The sequence below is a fragment of the Pavona decussata genome, unplaced genomic scaffold (genome assembly GCF_977016875.1).
Source record: "Pavona decussata unplaced genomic scaffold, jaPavDecu1.1 SCAFFOLD_40, whole genome shotgun sequence".
Classification (NCBI taxonomy): Eukaryota; Metazoa; Cnidaria; class Anthozoa; order Scleractinia; family Agariciidae; genus Pavona; species Pavona decussata.
Window position 1 is genome coordinate 2,028,487 of NW_028145462.1, and position 19,014 is coordinate 2,047,500.

General features: G+C 38.5%; 1 protein-coding gene across 2 annotated transcripts in view; it reads left to right on the plus strand.

Moving 5' to 3' along the window:
* The window catches only part of LOC146483158 (integrin alpha-9-like), a 56,545-nt gene that overhangs the window by 15,332 nt on the left and 22,199 nt on the right, over positions 1-19,014 (plus strand). For both annotated transcript variants that reach the window (XM_085106363.1, XM_085106364.1), the window contains exons 8-20: positions 1,077-1,120; positions 2,911-2,982; positions 4,083-4,135; positions 4,466-4,550; positions 6,240-6,348; positions 10,060-10,151; positions 10,976-11,066; positions 12,701-12,746; positions 13,008-13,115; positions 14,963-15,021; positions 16,831-17,003; positions 17,700-17,828; positions 18,679-18,761. In XM_085106363.1, the coding sequence (XP_084962489.1) occupies positions 1,077-1,120; positions 2,911-2,982; positions 4,083-4,135; positions 4,466-4,550; positions 6,240-6,348; positions 10,060-10,151; positions 10,976-11,066; positions 12,701-12,746; positions 13,008-13,115; positions 14,963-15,021; positions 16,831-17,003; positions 17,700-17,828; positions 18,679-18,761 (1,144 nt within the window). The remainder of the gene's footprint in view (positions 1-1,076; positions 1,121-2,910; positions 2,983-4,082; positions 4,136-4,465; positions 4,551-6,239; positions 6,349-10,059; positions 10,152-10,975; positions 11,067-12,700; positions 12,747-13,007; positions 13,116-14,962; positions 15,022-16,830; positions 17,004-17,699; positions 17,829-18,678; positions 18,762-19,014) is intronic.

Consider the following 19,014-nt stretch of genomic DNA (forward strand, 5'->3'; position numbering starts at 1 on the left):
AAAAAAAAAAATATAATTATTATATATTTTTGTCTGCGAAACATAAACAGTTCAATTGGTTGAAGCTGAAAATTTGTCTCGGCCACCACCCCAGTGCCTAAGACAATAATACACCATCTCTAAAATTCTTTGAATGATCATGAGTACAAGGGTATTGTTAAAAAATGTGAAGAAAATTGTCACTTCAGTGATTCTCTTAACCCTAATTTCCCTACCAATTTTTTTTAGTCCATTTTTTTCCAAAATGGTAAAGAAAAACCCAGCTTGCTAATGTAATGTACTGTTTAAAAGGTCTTAATGAGTGTAATTCATTTCTAAAATCAAGATAACTTGAGGATCGAAGTCAGGTCTTTGATCGACTCATCTGATAGGCATACCTCAAAACTGTACCTTATTTTGCAGCTTTTGATGCAAAGAACACTCTGAGATATGCGAGAGTCTGTAAATACATTAAATGAAAATATTCCACAAATCATAGGGGTGGTAAATCACAATAGCTACCAGAGGTACCATTTTGCAAAGATGAAGATCTTTCCAAGACCAATTTACTGACACAATGTCACTGTAATTGAACAAATACCATACTGGCCAAGTTATGAGTCCAGGGGCCTGTTTCTCGAAAGTCCCGGTAACTTACAGTGTACCGGGCCCGATTAGTGATTTTCGTTATAATGTTTCTTAATAGAAGCTCTGAATACTAAATTTTAAAATCATATTATTCTACATGTATAGTAACATTGGCCAAGTACCATGCCTGTAATCACTGTGTAATCGGCGAAAAAACATTTAAAAATATACTTATGGGGCCCGGTAAGTTACCGGGACTTTCGAGAAACGGGCCCCAGGACCCACTATATTGGGTCTCAGTAGGGAAGGGTTAAGACATTATTCTCATTTTCTCAATGCAAGAGTCATCATTAATTGTTTTATATCTTTGCCTTAAACAAAAGATAAGAGTGGTGACCCACTTTTGAGCAGAACTGTACAAAGTCTAGCTGAGTCACCCATGGCCATATTCTGAGCTTCTAAAATTTACCATTCTTCTTTCTTCTCAACATTCATCCTTTTTCTTTCAGAGTTGGTAGGTGGCGCCCCAAGGGCTGTTGAAATGAAAGGGAAGGTAGGCGTACATTGTATCTTCATTGATCCACATAACGTAACCTAGCCAGGGGGTTTCATTAAGATTTTGGACAGGTGGGCAAAAGGTTTTTGCACCTGGGCAGGATAGATAACTTGTGAATCAGGATAAATTATGTTCTTTTATGGAAAAAGTGAGACGAGACATTAAAAGCAGCTTAAGTGCAAAGTCATGTTCTCGGACGGTCAATTTGCCTGGTGCTCGGCCCTTTATGAAACCCCTGCCTAGCCATCTTGCAGTTACTTTTAATGAGTTGAAATTTGACTAAACAAATGCCCATATTCAAGTTGTAAACAGCTTTGTCAGCAGTGGAATGGAAATTTTGTTGTCTGGTGTCAAATTCAACTGTTCCAGGAATTTAGTGATTCAAAATCACTTTTAATAAGTAAATTAGGCCTGATAAGTTAAGGATAGTGCTTACTAATACAGAGGTATTTTTGCACAGTTTATGACTTATATGCAGGAAATATTTAGCAGAATTCAGCACGGGTTATTGGAATTGAAAATTGGAATTAACCACGCATTTTTTTAATACAAAGCAATGTCTGGCATTTTCCCCCAAATTGAAGCTTTATTATCTCTGAAAAATGCATAGTTACCCCTAATTTTCTTTTCGGATAGCAATGACCCTTGCCAAGATCTGCTTTTCCTGCATCTTTATAACTACCTCTGTTTTAGAAGGCACTGCTGTTAAGAAATCTGACTTTCACGGACCATCTCAAGGTTATAGAGAACGTATGCATAGTTAAGCAAAAGGAGGCAGCGTCCTTAAGGAAGGCAAATTGACAGATTAGCAATAAATTTAACAGATCCTCAGTGTAGGAGTCTCTTGTAGTTTCATTCAGCGCATTGTTGTATTTATCATTCTTTAGCTAAAATTTTCCTACAAGGATTGATCTGTGGAAATTTACAGAACTATTTTTAGATGTTATGTTACAGTTAAATCACACCCAGAAGCTGCCACCCTGAGTGGCTTCTAAAAGCTATTTTTTGGGTTAAAATATGCAGCTTATATCTGCTGGCTTTTACAGTACTTGTCTAACTGATTGTGTTTTGACAATTAGTTTTCTGTTCTTGAGTTGATTAACATGTCTTCATCACACGTATAATATTACGGCTGTGTTTAAAGACTGGGCATTAAGACATACAAACTTTGAACAGACTTCAAATGGATTCAACTGCTGCTAAGTACTTTCAGTGAATAAGTGCCCAAATCCCTGTTATTCCTACAACAAAGGAAACGATATAGTATTACTGTGAGTCACTTTTTAAATCTCTTTCAATCTAATTGGTCCTTAAACCAGACCAATCACAGAGTATACTCAGATCCTAGTATGCTGCCTGAAGTGTAGAACAAGGCTTTGGGTGCTAATTTGCAGATGGTATTTACTGGTGCTGTTGGCAATTCAGTTAGTGGCACAGGCTAGGCTCTACAGACTGGGTATTGCATGGAAAAGTTCTTTAAACAGTTTTAAATACAGTTGACTCCCGATAACTCGAATCCTCGCTGACTCGAACCAATTTTCCTTTCCTTTCAGGTCATTTTCTGTATAATTTTACCCTTGATAACTTGAATTCCCAATAACTCAAACCTTTTTTCAATTTCCCTTGAAGGTTTGAGTTATCGGGAGTCGACTGTACATTATTATCAACTCCTTCGATAGGAAGCTGAGCCTTTGTGGACAATCATGATCACTCATGGACTGACTATAATCCATAGCCTTGACAATGGAGCTCCCTCGTGCATAATTTTACTTGTCCTTTTCTTTCAGGCTCTTGTATATGGTATTTCTGATACCAATTTGGTTGTCAAATCACCATTACCTCAACCCAAGGATTTAAAGGTAATTGTCACCTATTACGGATAGTTGCATATCATAATTACAACTACATGTGCCCTGCAGTAGATTTCTTTGCATAATAGATGAGAAGGTTAGCTTCTAAAGAAACTGTGGTGCATGCTGCATTGGTGGGATTATTAGTGGAAACTATGACTTGATTGTTGATGAGGTTATTTGGCTACCGCACGTAAAGAAATTTGAGTGCTGATATTTCGAGCACTAGCCCTTCGTCAGAGCAAATCCATTGGATACTCTTTACGGTGGTGAAATTACACCTGTACTCTCAATTGATAAAACCAGTTGACATCTTTTCACAAAGTTGATGATAACATGTTCCACTTCCACAATGCTCATTAAATACAATCAACTCAAACGCGTATAAGACTAATTATATTAGGAGTAGCAGCGGCGACAGCAGCAGCAACGACAGTAAGGCATCATCATCATCATCATTATGGTTGATTGACAGTTTTCTACAAATTGCATGATCTGTCAAAAACTTTGCACTGATTGGTGTTTGCTTACTGGAGATGACGATATCCCACAATTTTTGATTTTTTTCTCTACGTCTCCGTCTAAACATTTGACGGTTGGAATTACTAGACAATTAAACTAAAAACAACATACATATACTACTGTACATGTACAGCTGTGGACGTAAATGTAAGAGCTAGCTAGTTCCTTTCTATAGGCAATTTTATGTTTTCTGTAATGTCATGTTTAAGGCTGGTTTCCATATGATCGCAGACGATCGCAGACCTTATTGCGATCTGCGATCCGCGATCATATGGAAACCAGCCTTTAGATAGAACATGGTTCTATCTTCTGCGATTGTCTGCGATCACGATCGCAGGATCGCAGACGATCGCAGACCTTATTGCGATCTGCGATCATATGGAAACCAGCCTTAAGGGCAAAGAAAATTTAAAAAGTATTCATTTAGTAAATTCAAAATAAGCCACAGCATGTATGTAAGATGTAAAGCATAGAAGCTAGGGTTTTGTTAGTATTGTAAAAAAAAAATTGTTAGGACGAGCAAACTTGGGTGAGGTGTAAGTTGTTGTGGTAACAAGTTACAGCTGAAGGCTATATTTTATGTTTAGGTTGGAAGCTACTTTGGAAGTGTCCTTTGCGGCGTGGATTTGGATAACAACCAGTAAGTTTGACTGGCACACTTATATTCTAAAAGAGATTAGTATAACTCGGCAACCGTTCTACCACAAATGCTGTTCTCTTATTGGCTACGCTACTCGAAATCACTATCTATTGTGTTGTAGATTAAGTGAGTAGAGTGAGTAGCGCGTGTCCTGACCTATTTATATCGTTATTCAATAAAAACACGAACCTCATGTCTTGCTGTTAAATTTTGAACGACTGGTAGATTTATACTAAAATAATAATTGTTTTTAATCTAATTGTAAGATTATTCACTCTCGATTTCTATGTGTGATAGTTGATTCAGGCTTGAATGATTGTTTGTCTCCAGGTTTACGGATCTTCTTGTTGGTGCACCATACTACACCCATGTAAAGGATGAGGGACGAGTCTACATCTATCTCAACAATGGACAAGTTTGTTTGCTTTTTCATTTATAGTCCGAGTAGTTGATTGTCAATGAATTTCAGCTGTAATTACTATTTCCTTTGGGTTAATTTGTCTCGCCTTGCTCTGTTTGGGGTTTAGAAAACCGTTGGTGATTAATTACTAGAAATTTTTCAGTGGGTATAGAGGCTTCCTTAACTTTGTACTTTATGACAAAAACTTAAGGTTGCAAGATCCTTGAAATTTGACTAAATTGTGTGAGATATCCATTTAAGTTTTTGATGAACTTTTAGCTGTTTGACACTCCTTGAATTTGTTGTATGGGGTTTGCTTACGATATTGCACCAAGACTGAATGCAACATTGTATGCAGTACTGTTTGCCCCCCCCCCCCCCCCAGAAATTGGTGAATTTATTGTGCAGCATTTGTGAGTTGAGAGTAGAAAATAAATTTTAAAATGAAAGTTTTGTGATCATATTGTCAGCTTTAATTTACCTTTATACCAACTATATAAATAGAACTTTAGTGTTGAGTATAGGAAACAAAAACTCTGAATTGAACTGAATACCTTACCATTAACACCTTTCAACAGACATAAAGCAACTTAAGCAACAAAGACGGTAACTACAACGAAAACGTTACTTGAAAATGTAACAGTATGCTATTTCAACTATGTCGCGATTATTCCGACTCGTTCAAATTGTACAATGTGGCCGAACAATCCAAGAAAAATATTGGTAGGAACGGCGTTGTTCAATTTTTTTAGTTCAATTCGTTTATTTTGCCATTAACCAAAAAAATACAACATAAATACATTATAGACGACACACAATATTCTTACTATCACAATGTTCATACTTAACTATTTGCTATGTTCATACTTAACTATTTACAATATTAATTTGACGTTGAAATTAAGAAAGAAAATGAAACCCCGAATTTGATCATTTCACGTTGTCGTTTTGCAGAGGACGGTAAAGAAATGTACCAAAATTTAAAACTCACATTAAGAGCGATTGTCTTTCCTCGTTGAAGCTATTGTTTTTGCAACGTTGTTGTTGCCGTCGCAGTCCTCGTCGTCGTTGCCGGCGACGGCAGCGAAAACGCCACAAAACAACAGGTTTGATGAGCAAAAACAATCGCTCTGCACGTGCATTTTACATTTTGGTACATTTCTTTGCCGTCCTCTGCAAAACAACAACGTGTAATGACCAAATTTAAGATTTTGTGGAGAACGTCAACACACGACGGTGAATTTTCATTTTCTTTCTTATTCCTGGATAGTTCACCATTTTTGTAAAAGTTGAGCGAGTTGAAATAATCGCAAAGTAGCACAAATAAAATAGACATATTTTCAGGAGACGTTTTCGTTGCCGTTGCCGAAAGAGAAAGAGAAAGAGAAAGATTTGCCAGACAAAAGGATTGCCATACCAAGCCATACCATGTATGATTACATTTAATTGCTTTTGGTCAATTTACAACCGCACTGAATGGAAAACTGCTCGGTGCTGCTGTTACATGGTGAAGTCGTCATTTGTCAGATCCGATGATTTGCCACAAGAGAAGTAGCATACTAAATACTTAACAGTGAATCTCGCTATAAACAGGTAGTTGAATGTATCAGTAAAAGTTAAAGTTACTTTTAATAAGGTTCTGACTTTCAAGAATGCCCGTTGTACTGTTAATGTGGTGGATCATTCCTGACGTCTTGTCTGCAGGGTGCACTCAATTTACATACGACTGTTCTTGAGGGAGATAAACAAGTCAATGCTCATTTTGGTCAGGCCATTGCTTCTGTGGGAGATCTCAATGGTGACGGATTCCAAGGTAATGGGAAAAGGCATCAATCAGAAGCTCTTTGAGATCTAATGAGCTCACTTTGTTAGAGGTGCCTCGAACCAAATGTAAGACTTTTGGTGATCGAGCATTCGCTTTTGTTGGTCCATCCAGGCGCGGATCCAGGATTTTGAAATGGGGGGTGAATTTTTGTAATAATGTAATTTTTTATAGAGCCAAAGCCTGGTTGAGGTGTTTGAGGTCTGTGCAGCGAAGAGCTCTCAAGGAGCTTATTAACGTTAACAACAAAGAAATTATTCTCAAAAAAGCAGATAAAGGCAGAACAACCGTCGTTATGAACGGAGAAAACAAAATCAATGACGGACAGAAACAATTGGATGATAGAAATAACTGTCAGCCACTAGACGAACCAATGGTTAGAGACACATCCCAGAGAGTTAAACACCTCATTAATGCCCTTCATCAAGCAGGGTGCATAGACGAAATGACGGTTAAATGGTTTAACCTAACACCAAATCCGCCTCGAAGCCCAGTGTTTTATACCCTCACAAAAATTCACAAACCGACATTAGTCGGAAGTCAAGACCTATCATATCTGGGTGTAATGGCCCAACAGAACGCCTATCATCATTCGTAGATAAACTACTTCAGCCAATAGCACAAATACAGGACTCGTTTCTAAAAGATACGACACATTTCATAAGGTTTATTGAAAGCACTAGGGTGCCTAGAAACGCTTTTCTAGTCTCAATGGATGTCACTAGCCTTTACACGAATATCCCACAGGAGGACTGAAAGAATCACTATAGTATGCAACGCATACGAGAACTTTCATGCCAATAACCCTCCTATAGCTACAAATTTCCTCAGAGAAATGCTCAGCCTTATACTGAAGGAGAACTCCTTCCAAACACACGGAACTGCCATGGGCACTAAAATGGCAGTAGCTTTTGCCAACATCTTTATGGCATCTATAGAAAAGGAGATCTTAAGGCAGAGCGTTCACAAACCACTAATGTGGAGAAGATTCATTGACGATGTATTTTACTTGTGGGATACAAACAAAGAAGAAATAGAAAATTCATTGAGCAAGCAAATTCGTACCACCCTACCATAAAGTTTACCGCTGAAGTCTCACAATAAGAAACAACATTCTTGGATACAACAGTCTATAAGGGACAGAGATTCGAGAAAGAATCGATTCTCGACGTGCGCACACATTACAAACCTACTAAAACATTTCAGTACACAAACTACAACAGCTGCCACCCAGCAGGCACTTCTGAGGACAAACGCTGCTAAAGTAGTGTTTGACGAAAACATTAAAAACTTTAAAACACGCCTGGTATCGAGAGCTTATCCTAGTAACCTGGTGGACAAAATCCTCTCCGAAGTTAACTTCGCAGAAAGGAAGAACGCTCTTACACAAAAACAGAAAGTGCACAAGAAAATTCTACCCTTCGTGACACAATTTCAACCATCACTGCCATGTTTGAAAAATATTCTAATGGACACTGAATGGCATTTAATACAAAACCAGCCGCTACTAAGAGAGATATACAAGGAACCTCCCTTTATCTATTATAGAAAAAAGAAATCGCTTAAAGACATGCTTATTAAAGCAAAATTATAAAGGCTTTTATCAACACAATGGGCACACAGCGGGAGTCGTGTAGGTCTGTCAACCCCATTTCAACAGGCTCAAAATGAATAAATTGATTGGTAGAACCAGTCATCGCTAATGCACATTCTCCACCTCAATTAGAGAAATCAAATATTATTTCAATATTTGACGGATAAGGAAAAAAAAAAAGAAGGGGGCTCAAAAAAAGGGGGGGGTGAAAATTCACCCATTTCACCTCCCCTGGATCCGCCCCTGCCATCCAAGTGGAATAAGCTTCCTCTGGCAATTAGGACTGCCAAGTACTTAAATACCACTTTCAAGGAACACTTGAAGACATTTTTGTTTAAAAAAGCATATGACATCTGATTATTCCCTACTTTGTTTATTTTTTTTCTTATTTTTTTGTTTGATTGATTATTTTTAAATTTTATATTTTATTGATTTTGACTAAATTTTTCGTTTTTATATTGTAAGCGCTATTGAATATCATATAAAAAGCGCTGTATAAATTTATTATTATTATTATTATTATTATTATTATTATTATTATTATTATTAATGGAGCTAATGATCACATGATACAGAATCCGCCATACTGGAGTACAAGATGCACACTGGGGCCCACATCCAAAACAAAGCGACTTCAACCAGTCAAACTTGAATTTTCTTTCTTTTGAATGTCCCAGGGGGTAGCTTGCTCTCCAACATTGTGGATTTTGTACCATGTGACCGTTACCTGCAAAGGGCCCATATTTTAGTAGCAAGAATTATTTTGACCTTCTTTTGGATTATTATTATTGTTTTGCCAAATCCGAGCAAATGTCCTCCTCAAAGGGAAATGAGTTTTATTTGCTTCTGTTTAAGCGCATCACAACACTTTTAATACAACGACTACAGCGGATAACACCGGATAACAAACGTTGGACTATCCAAGAAACTTTGGAAAATGTCAGAAGAAAACTTTACAACAAAATTGCGACGACACAGTCGGATTGTTGCACACCCGTACCATCGCGTATTTGTTTATTTTTTATTTTTTACATATACAATTTGTTGGGCGCATTTGATCATATACACATGCTAATTTGCGCCATACAAATATTAATTATTATTATTATTATTATTATTATTATTATTATTATTATTATTATTATTATTATTATTATTATTATTATTATTATTAATTCAGTTCTGTAGAAAAGAAAATGGCGCCGATTGAGTGTTCACCCGCAGTTAATTTTGGTTCGGTCCTTAAAACCCCCTGTTTGACGATAAAAAATATTCCATCTCGATGTATTAACACCCCCCCCCCCCCCCTCCCTCCCCACATTCTTTGTCAGAAAACAAGACACAAGAGATTAAGAAATACGTCGAAACTCAGTCGTATTAATGGTAAAAACATCAGTCAGTTTGTCTTTTAGGAACACTTGGTCTTCAATGAGCAGAACTATCATTGCACCAATGTTAAAATGACGTTTCAAAACATGACTCACTTTTTGTATTGTTTATACAGTTGTATTTGTTCAAAACTAGTTCTTTGAAATAAGTCCCTCAGTCTCGTACCCCCACCCCCCTTCCCTAGCTCCAACCTCCTTGTCAAGGCCTCAAAATTAATCACCCCTCTAGGAGAACAATTAAGAATTGGTTCATGCTTAGCGTGCGTATATCGAGTTATGGAATCACGCGGGAAGTTTGGAGAGCACGAGAGAAGCGTAAGAGTTGCTCGAGGCGTAGCGTGAAAATAAACTAAATGATTCCTGGAAAACAGGTTTTGTTCCTGATTAATTACAAAATTCTCTTTACACACAAAAAAAGATGAAAGTGGTTTCTCATATCGGTTTAATCTTAACGTTTTATTAAACTTCGACAAGCTCTTATAAATATACATTTTTATGGTGTTGTCTCTCTGTAAAACGTTTTTATAACAAAGTGCGCGCATGCTTCCCCCCATCTGACTTGCACACGTCATGGGATGGACGCACGGCCGTGCGTATGTTGAGGAATGTACCATGATGACGCCAATAGGAATTAGGTAGGGAAGCACGCGCACTACGTTATAACAGTAGCTGTACAGCAACGGAGCAGCCAATTTTATGCAATTTTTCCTTCTCTGATAGATGTGGCTATCGGTGCTCCAATGGAAGATGGAAGTGGTGCCGTGTACATTTATCACGGAAGCAAGAATGGAATAGAATTACCCTACAATCAAGTATGGGGTGTTGTTATCATAGCTTCATTTTAAGACTTTTCCACTGAAAATGGTTGGACAAAATATCATTCATGATAGGTATCCCTGATACCTCTTGATCTGTGTTCTATTCAGGAGGGCTCCCCATTGGTTCCTTCTGTTCCCAGTGACTATTGGATGCTGACCTAACCCGTTTGTCGAGGTTAACACTCGTTTGCATATCTCAAGTTGACTTTGGCCACTCCAGGATGTTTACACAATGTCGTAGGGACTTCTTATTTTTCTTAAGGCCCGTTCAAACGGTTTCAACATTTGCTTTAACATGCGTTCAACACAATTGTTGAACCAAATGTCGGGGGAGTTTGAACAGGTCGTTCAACATTGTTGAAAGTGTGAAAAATGTCGAAAGCGTGTTGAATCAAATTTAAACTGGTTTAAACTTTGATTCAACATCGATTCACCATTTTCTTTGTTCTTGAAAATGTTGAATGGCGTTGAAACCGCTTGAACACTCCGTTCATTCAACATTTGCCCAACATCCGTTCATCTTTTGTTGAACGCATGTTGGGCAAATGTTGAAACCGTTTAAACAGGCCTTTAGGGATGTGATAGTAAAGCAAGTGAACCACGCGCGCGCGTGCGTGAAAATTGTCGTCCGCGAGGAGACCCGACGCGCGGAGGGAAGCGAAAAATAAGGTCTCCTCGCGGGAAGCAATTTTCGCGCGCGCTCGTGAGATGCGCTCGCTTTGCGATCCTTTAGAACTGAAAATACGGGAGCGTATTGTACGACGGCAAGCATTTCAAGGCAAGCAATAACATACATGTGTTATTTACTTCCTTTTCAGAAAATTTTAGGGTCAAAGGTCAACCCTGGGTTCAAGATGTTTGGAATTTCCATTTCTGGAGGTGTTGACGTGGATAAAAACAGATACCCCGGTATAATATATATTAGTACTATCTTTTTTTCTTCTTTTTGGATTGCCTTGTTTTCTTACAACCTACGTCAACTGTTTGAAATTCTATATGAACTACTCAGCCCGTTTAGATCTAGCTATTCTCAGTGGTCGTTATTTATTTCTTTATTGGCCAAACTAAGTCCGCTTTAACTTACTTGCAACTTTTTCCAAGTGTGCCAAAATAAAGGGCGATGTAACAGCTCTCATAAATTCTCACGTGACTGTCTAGCAACCCTTCTAGAAAACAACAGAACAGTACCCCCAACCCTAAAAACAGCAGGAGCTGCTACACAATTAAAATTATTTACTTGCAACTTAAAGCAAGTGTGACAAAATAAAGATCAACGTGAGGTCTCACGTGATTGGCTTGCATTCATTCTAAAAAGCAATAGAACAAACAAGAGAACAATGCCCCCAACCCTAAAAACAACAATAGTTGCTACACAATTAAAACTAGTAATAATCAAATATTAGGGAGTGCGTTCAATGAACTCGATCCCAGGCTCTCTCTCCTCTTTGCTCTCTCTCCTCTTTGCCAAGTTGGTGATGATGTCATCCACCCCTGCAAAATCTGCGGGGGGTGCAAGATACGCGTCGTAAGATCCATTCATTCACTGAATCAACGTTGTCCCATACAATCTCGACGCCAATCTGTATTAAAGGTGCGTTCTTACTACGTACCTAAGTCGAACGCAACAATTACAAGCTTAGGAGAGCTGCTACACTACTGAGAACAAATGTTCAAATAGAAGAAAGATCCTCGCAGTTAGTACGCAAGTTAAGCATTTGCGAAAAGAAAGCCTGAAAGAATTTCAGGCTTGAACGGGATTTGAACCCGTGACCTCTGCGATGCCGGTGCAGTGCTCTACCAACTGAGGTATCAAGCCAACTGGGAGCTGGTCATATTGTGAGTTCGTAATATACCCGTGAAGAATGAGTAAATGAATGTAAATATATGAAACATGTATTTTGAACTGCGGTTCTCAAACTCATTAATAATTCAAAAGCCAAAGACGAAGGAAATCATGCACCGTGACGTGTTTGGAAATCTGATGAAAAACTCCTTGTTTTTGCATCCTTAATTTCTCCTTCAAAATCAGTTTGTTTGAGAAGTTATATCAAACACTCGTCACAGTGTTTCATCACAATATCAAAAACCTCGAAGTTCGTTAAAAAAAACCCGCTACGCGTCGTATTTTCAACTCTCTTCTCGGTGTTTGATATGTGATGATACACTGTCTCGTGTTTGATATATTACATGAAAGTCTCGTCTCGTGTTTGATATATTACATGAAAGATCAAATAGAAGAAAGATCCTCGCAGTTAGTACGCAATTTAAGCAGTTGCGAAAAGAAAGCCTGAAACAAATTCACTGAATTTTTTTCAGACTTGAACGGGATTCGACCCCTTAACCTTTCAAGGAACTTTCTTCTATTTGATCTTTCATCCGCAGTTCAAAATTTATGTTTCATATATTCATGAGAATAAGTGGTTGATTGTTGTGGTTGTTGTAGTTGTCGTGGTCATTGTACTTTAATTGTGATGACGATCTGATGCTCTGATGGTAAATATGTTTAGTTTTTCTAACACTGTCCTCATTTTGATCGTCACTAGATATCGCTGTAGGTGCTTATGGATCAGAACAGGCTGTTATCTTGAGGTAAATTTAAGTGTCGTAATTCTTTTATAACATTGACTCGCGGCATTTCTCCAGAGACAGACAGCCTCTCCGGATTTTCAAATCTAGCCCTGAGATTACTCGTTAACTGTTTAGCAAAATAAAGATTTTTCACCCGAAATCAACTTTCATTTTATTATCAATTCATTACTTACCATACAGGTCAAGGAGTTTTTTTCAGGCATCTTTTCGCAACTGCTTAAGTTGCGTACTAACTGCGAGGATCTTTCTTCTGTTTGATAGGTCAAGGACTGTTGTAAATGTTAAAGGTGTCATTACACTGAGCAAGCAGCAGATCGTCTTGGAAAGCAACGACAGCTTGTGCGACTTGGAGGGAGCAAAACTTATGTGGTACGTTTTGTGACATTAAAACTCTAATATTAGTCAAGTAAGAGGGCGCTGTCGGTGCGAACGATTGAAGGATTTTATGCAAGAGTATGGTTTAAAGTACATGTAAAATACAATTCAATACAATACAATATTTATTTTGCCATATACATAACATTTACAGATGGAAAAAAATTTAAGAAAATTGATGAAAGAAAATAAATGGCGAGAAAACCTGAAAAAAACCACGAGGCTTATAACAAGTCAGGCTTCCTCACTTAAAATAACTATCTTATATAAGAATTACAATATGGACTTATGGTAATTAACTTTGACCGCGTAATTTATTTAATGTCAATAACACCGATAGTGCTCGCGGAATCTTCCGAACCAGAGGCTCATGATCAAGTGCTTGACAATAAGCCAGATGGAACTGCTATTTGGAAATGTTGGTTTTTGAGGAGAGGGGAAAACCGGAGAATCTGGAGAAAAACTTAACCAGTAACCAGTAACCAGTCTGTCTCTGTTTCCAAACTGAGCTTATAAGTTATTGGGAGCAGTGGGCTTCTTGCACTAAGTAACATGGCGCATGCGCACCAAAGCGATGCGTTGAAATAGCGATGATACTTGACACATCAAAAGTCTTTCAATTGGTAACCACTACAGTAGCTTAGTATAAATCTACTAGCGTTCTATCACGAATGCTGTTCTCTTATTGGCTACGCTACTCACTATTTCTTCTGTTGTAGATAGTGAGTAGAGTGAGTAGCGCGTGGCATGACCTATTTATATCATCATTCAATAAAAACGTGAACCTTTCTTGTTGTCAATTTTTGAACGACTATTAGATTTATACTGAAGCAATACACCCAATGCAAAATTGGCTGACATTTTAATATTCCTCACTAGCCTCGTCCAAGGTAAAATATTCTTTTGATATTTGAACTCAAGAACGAGGTTAGTGAGGCCAATTTGAATGCAGACAAAAGAATATTAAAATGTCAGCCATTTTTGCATTGGGTCTACAGGCCATTTTCGAGTGGCTTTGAACCTCATTATGAAGGCGAGGTTAAGTACAAAACTTTTCATATGAAAATTAGTTTTACAATACTATTTACAAGGCTAAAAAGTTAAAAAGATATTGAAAAACCAAACGTTTTCGACTGATCAAGTCATCCTCAGGAAAAAAAAAGTTTTGTTTGTTTGAGACAACAGGTCAAACACATTAATTTGACGCTTTCCTTGTAGGCACCTCGACCTTCAGTCGTTTGTGGTCAGGTGCACGCGCACTCTATTTTACCGTTAAACTTTTTAAAAGTGTATGTGTGACTGTCGTAATATTATGTACGAATACTTGTTATCGTAATAGAGCAGTTTCCAATTGAGCGTCGTAAAACCAAAACCAAGGTAATTACTCTGTTCCAATCGCAACAGATCAGTGTAAACAACGCAACGAGCCAATCAGAATTCGAAGCAAATACACGTAACTGGCGCCAAGCGCGGGAAAACGTGTGCGGCGAAAACACGATTGGTTTTGGTTTGGATTCCCATTGGTTGAGAAAGTGGCGCGAGTTTTGTTAACCAATCACAAAGCGTAGTAATGCAAAACCAAAGCAAACGCGAACTACTTTCGACACTCAATTTAAAACCGCTCTATTATGTAACCAACACTTGCTATCTTAATCGTTACACTGACGATGACGGATGTACTGTCGAAACATGTCTGGAAAATTAAAGAGAGTCGTATTGTTTTTGAAGATTTCAACATTAATTATTGCTGTTATCTCGCCCTTTTGGAGCCTGTTGTCCTTTGAAAGACATTTAGGAGAATAAACACTTATTTCTAAATACCTATTTTTATTTCTTTACAGCCTTAACGTTACCGTTGATTTGAACTATGAAGACCAGATACCACAGACTAACAGTAAAGGTTTGTTTGGCTTTGCCTCCTTACTCATTGACAGGTAACCCTGTGGTTGTATCAGAGCACAGGAAAGGTATTCTGTGAATAGGCGGCTCCTATTTCTTTTCAGTCCGCGCAAAAGAGATAGGATAAGTCTGCGCGCAGGCTATGAACGGAGAGATTTAAGAAAAATACTTCTCAAACATATTAATAATTCATTAAGAGAGGCAAAAGAATGCACTACCGTTAAGGAGGTTTGGAAATGTAATCTTGGTGAACATGAAATTTGCTTTAAATTTCGCCAGGAATTGTAATGGTTTGAGAAGCTATATCAAACATTCGAAAGAGTGTTTCATTCCATTTCCAAACACCGAGAAGTCGGTTTACAAAACTCGGCTGCGCCTCGTTTTCTCAACCCCCCTTCTCAGTGTTTGGAAATTGCATGAGACACTTTTCTTCGTGTTTGAACTCACTAATAATCCATGGAGAGAAATCAAAAGAAATCGCTACCGTTGAGGTTATTCCAAACCTTCGCGGGTGTTCCTCACAAAAAAAATTGTATGTGCGCTTTTTTTTATGGGAACCCCAGAAAACGATATATCGCTGTAAATAATGTTATTTTAAACGTTTTGCTTTGGTAGACGGGCGCAAGCGTTGAAGCGAAAAACTGACAGTGTGTGTTTTGAACTTGTGCTTTGAATTAAGTTAATGTTGGTATGAAACAAACAAACAAACAAACAAACCTCGGCTGCGTCTCGTTTTTTCAAGCCGCTGTGAAAATACTCTGGCTTGGTGCGAACAGAAGTGGCCCAAAACCGCCACCATCTTTCCACTTGAATCCAATCATCGCTTCTCTTTGTAAATGTTGACTTCCGTTTCGGTTCAAATCTCTGTTCACACTACATGTACTCAAGAAAGTGTCACGAAAACTCACCCGATATGTGACGATTCGCTTTCAAGACCGCGCAGCATCGCTCCCGCAAAAAAATCGATGCGAGATTGGCGTTCTGTTTGTGAGCAAAATCCCTATCCTCTATGTTTTTGGCGCCGGCACAAGAGCTATCCGGTATAGTGTACACATAACGGAGTTTTAGCTTACTACGGCGACGGCAACGAGAACGTGACAGAACAATAGGATTTAATGAGAACAACAAAGGCTCTGCTTGTGCGTTTTAAATTTTGTTACATTTCTTCACCGCACTCGGCCAAACAAAAATGTGAAATGACCAAATTGAAGGTTTATCGGAGAACGTGAGCAAAAAATTTACCGTCCCAACTTGAACGCCGTTCTCACCTGTTCTGTTAGTGGATACTTCGGACACATTGTACAAGTTGAACGAATTGGAATGATCGCGAAGAAGCACAAGCAACGCGAACTTATCGTTTCAAACGACGTTTTCGTTGGCGTTGCCGTCGTGGTTTCTTAAAGTCCTTATGGCCTCAATAGGGAGCTTAAGCAACGACGACGGCAACTGCAACGAAAACGTCACCCGAAAATATATCTTTATTTCGTTTGTGCTACTTCGCGATTATTTCAACTCGTTCAACTTTTACAAAAATGGCGAACTATCCAGGAACCAAATTGGTAGGAGTGGCTTACAAGTTAAGAAAAAAAAACCGCCGTGCGTTCACGTTCTCAACAAAACCTTAAATGTGGTCATTTCACGTTGTTGTTTTGCAGAGGACGGCAAAGAAATGTACCAAAATGTAAAACTCACGTGCAGAGCGATTGTTTTTGCTCATTAAACCTATTGTTTTGCGTCGTTGTCGTTGCCGTCGCCGTCGTCGTTGCTTTCGAGGAAGAAAACTGAACAGTGACAATTTCTTATCGTACAGACTTGCACATGAAGTACCAGGTGGAGTTGGATAAAGACAAGGACATAGAATTACGGCGGATGTTCTTCTGGGATGCAGTTAACAAGAAGAGGCTGTCTGTCTTTGAAACCAACTACACCCTTGCTTCGCCAGGGAGACCCTACAAAATGGAACCCAAAACAGTCTATCTGATGGTATGAAAGTACAGATTGTTTGTAGTCTCAACCACGTTCATATTTACTGGTCTAACTGCGGTTTAACCTTTAATGTCCGAGGGAAATGCCGAATTTTTCTAAATTGGTAACAATGAAATGAGAGACCACATCTGGGGTATGCTATAAGTCACACCAACAGAGACGGAGGAGGTCACAAATTAGAATGAGGAGTGTCCAAAACGAAAGGGGAAAAACATTGAACATTTTTCCTACTCCTTGTACATATTGGGTATACCCCTGAACTATAAGCTTAATGTACAGCTCTCAATGCAAAGGTTTGAGGGGTGGCAAATCAAGTCTCGTTTAGGAGGCGGTTTTGGTTGTCGAAGATTTCCAACACGCGCCGAAAATTTCTGTTCCGAGCGGTTTCCGAAGGAAACCCGAACCCAGTCGACCGAGCGTAAATTATTCAAAATGGCGGTCGCTCGCAGAAACGAAGAGAGGCATAGTTTTTTATTTTTCTTAATTGATGTGAGAGCTCCCTGTGCACAGATTCAGTCTTCACTGAAATGGAATGCTTTACAGTTTTCTGCGTCACAGTGGCAAGTTTATATAAACTATTACTATAGTGGAAAAATTCAGTTAAACTTGGATTTGCACTTGTCAAACCAGTAAGATATCGGGGCTTTCGATGAATAGTCGCAGCTTACTGACGGATCGTCTTTTTTGTTGCAGGATAAAAGTGAAATTGGTGATGTTAGCTCGCTCCTTACGTTCGATCTCAATCTTTTGCAACCTCAGCCCCCTTGCAGCGACCTGTGTCCTCTTCTTAATGACCAGAAGCCCAAAGTCATAAGAGCTGAGGTAGGTGAACCCAAGCCCTTTGCTCTGACCACTGAACTATTTGTGGACGGTCCCTACGAATACAAAGATCGTTTTTCACAGTTTATAGTAATATATAGGATATCGAACCTGCCTCTTTCCGATTACCAGTTCGAATGCGCCATCACTGAGCTACAGGAGACTCGTGGGAGCTAGGTCATTAGACTAGGTTCATGGGACAAACATCCTGCATATTGCTTGGATTTGAATGTCGATGACTTACAGTAAAAACCCGCATATAAGAACCTAGAATCTTCGAGGTCAGGCTGAACAGGTTCTTATATTTTAGGGTAGTCTTTCACAATTCAGGATGATTTGGTTCTTAATAGGTTCTTATTTTTCAGAGGTTGTCGTAGTGTAACCATTGGCAGAAATCGTCTATAAATCGTCTATATTGAACTGTACCTTTATGGAAAACAGATTTCTAGTGAAACTCCAAACAAATGTAAATCCAATAAAACATATATACACAATAACTTTTTGTCACACAATTAAAATCTAGAATTTTGACGATAACAATTTGAGTGATTGTTTTTGTATAAGAACCAATTTCTTTGCCAGGCTAAACAGGTTCTTATATTTTTAGGTGTTTAAATGCCAAATTTCAGCCTGTAGGTTCTTATATCACTAGGTTCTTATATGCGGGTTTTTACTGTATCAGATTGATTTTTGAAAAACTGATACCGGCCCATAAATTAGGTAAATGTAGAACTGCCCTGTGAACTTCGCAATGGCACAGCGTCGTACAGTTTTGCGTGATTGTTAACTTGGTATGATTGGCCCCAACTTATCACTGACAAATAAACGTGGTTTTTTTGTTTGTTTTTTTAAGATCCCTTTTCAGAAAAAGTGCAAGGATCGCGTTTGTGTTCCAGACTTGGTACTTAGTGGCAAGGTGGTGTTTACGTCAAAAAGGTAACGAAAAAGAGCAACTGTCACAATGGTTGATGCTGGATGTATTTTTTTTAAGATAGCGAGACAGGCATACTGGGAAAATGAAAATCCGAGTTCTCCCAAAGGAAGTAGAACCTAAGACCTTCCGATTACCAGTTCGGATGCTCTACCACTGAGCTACTGGAGACTCGTGGGAGCTAAGGCCATTAAACTAGGTTCATGTGACAACCATGAAGCATATTGCTAGGAAATGAATGTCGCGATGGGTGGTAAA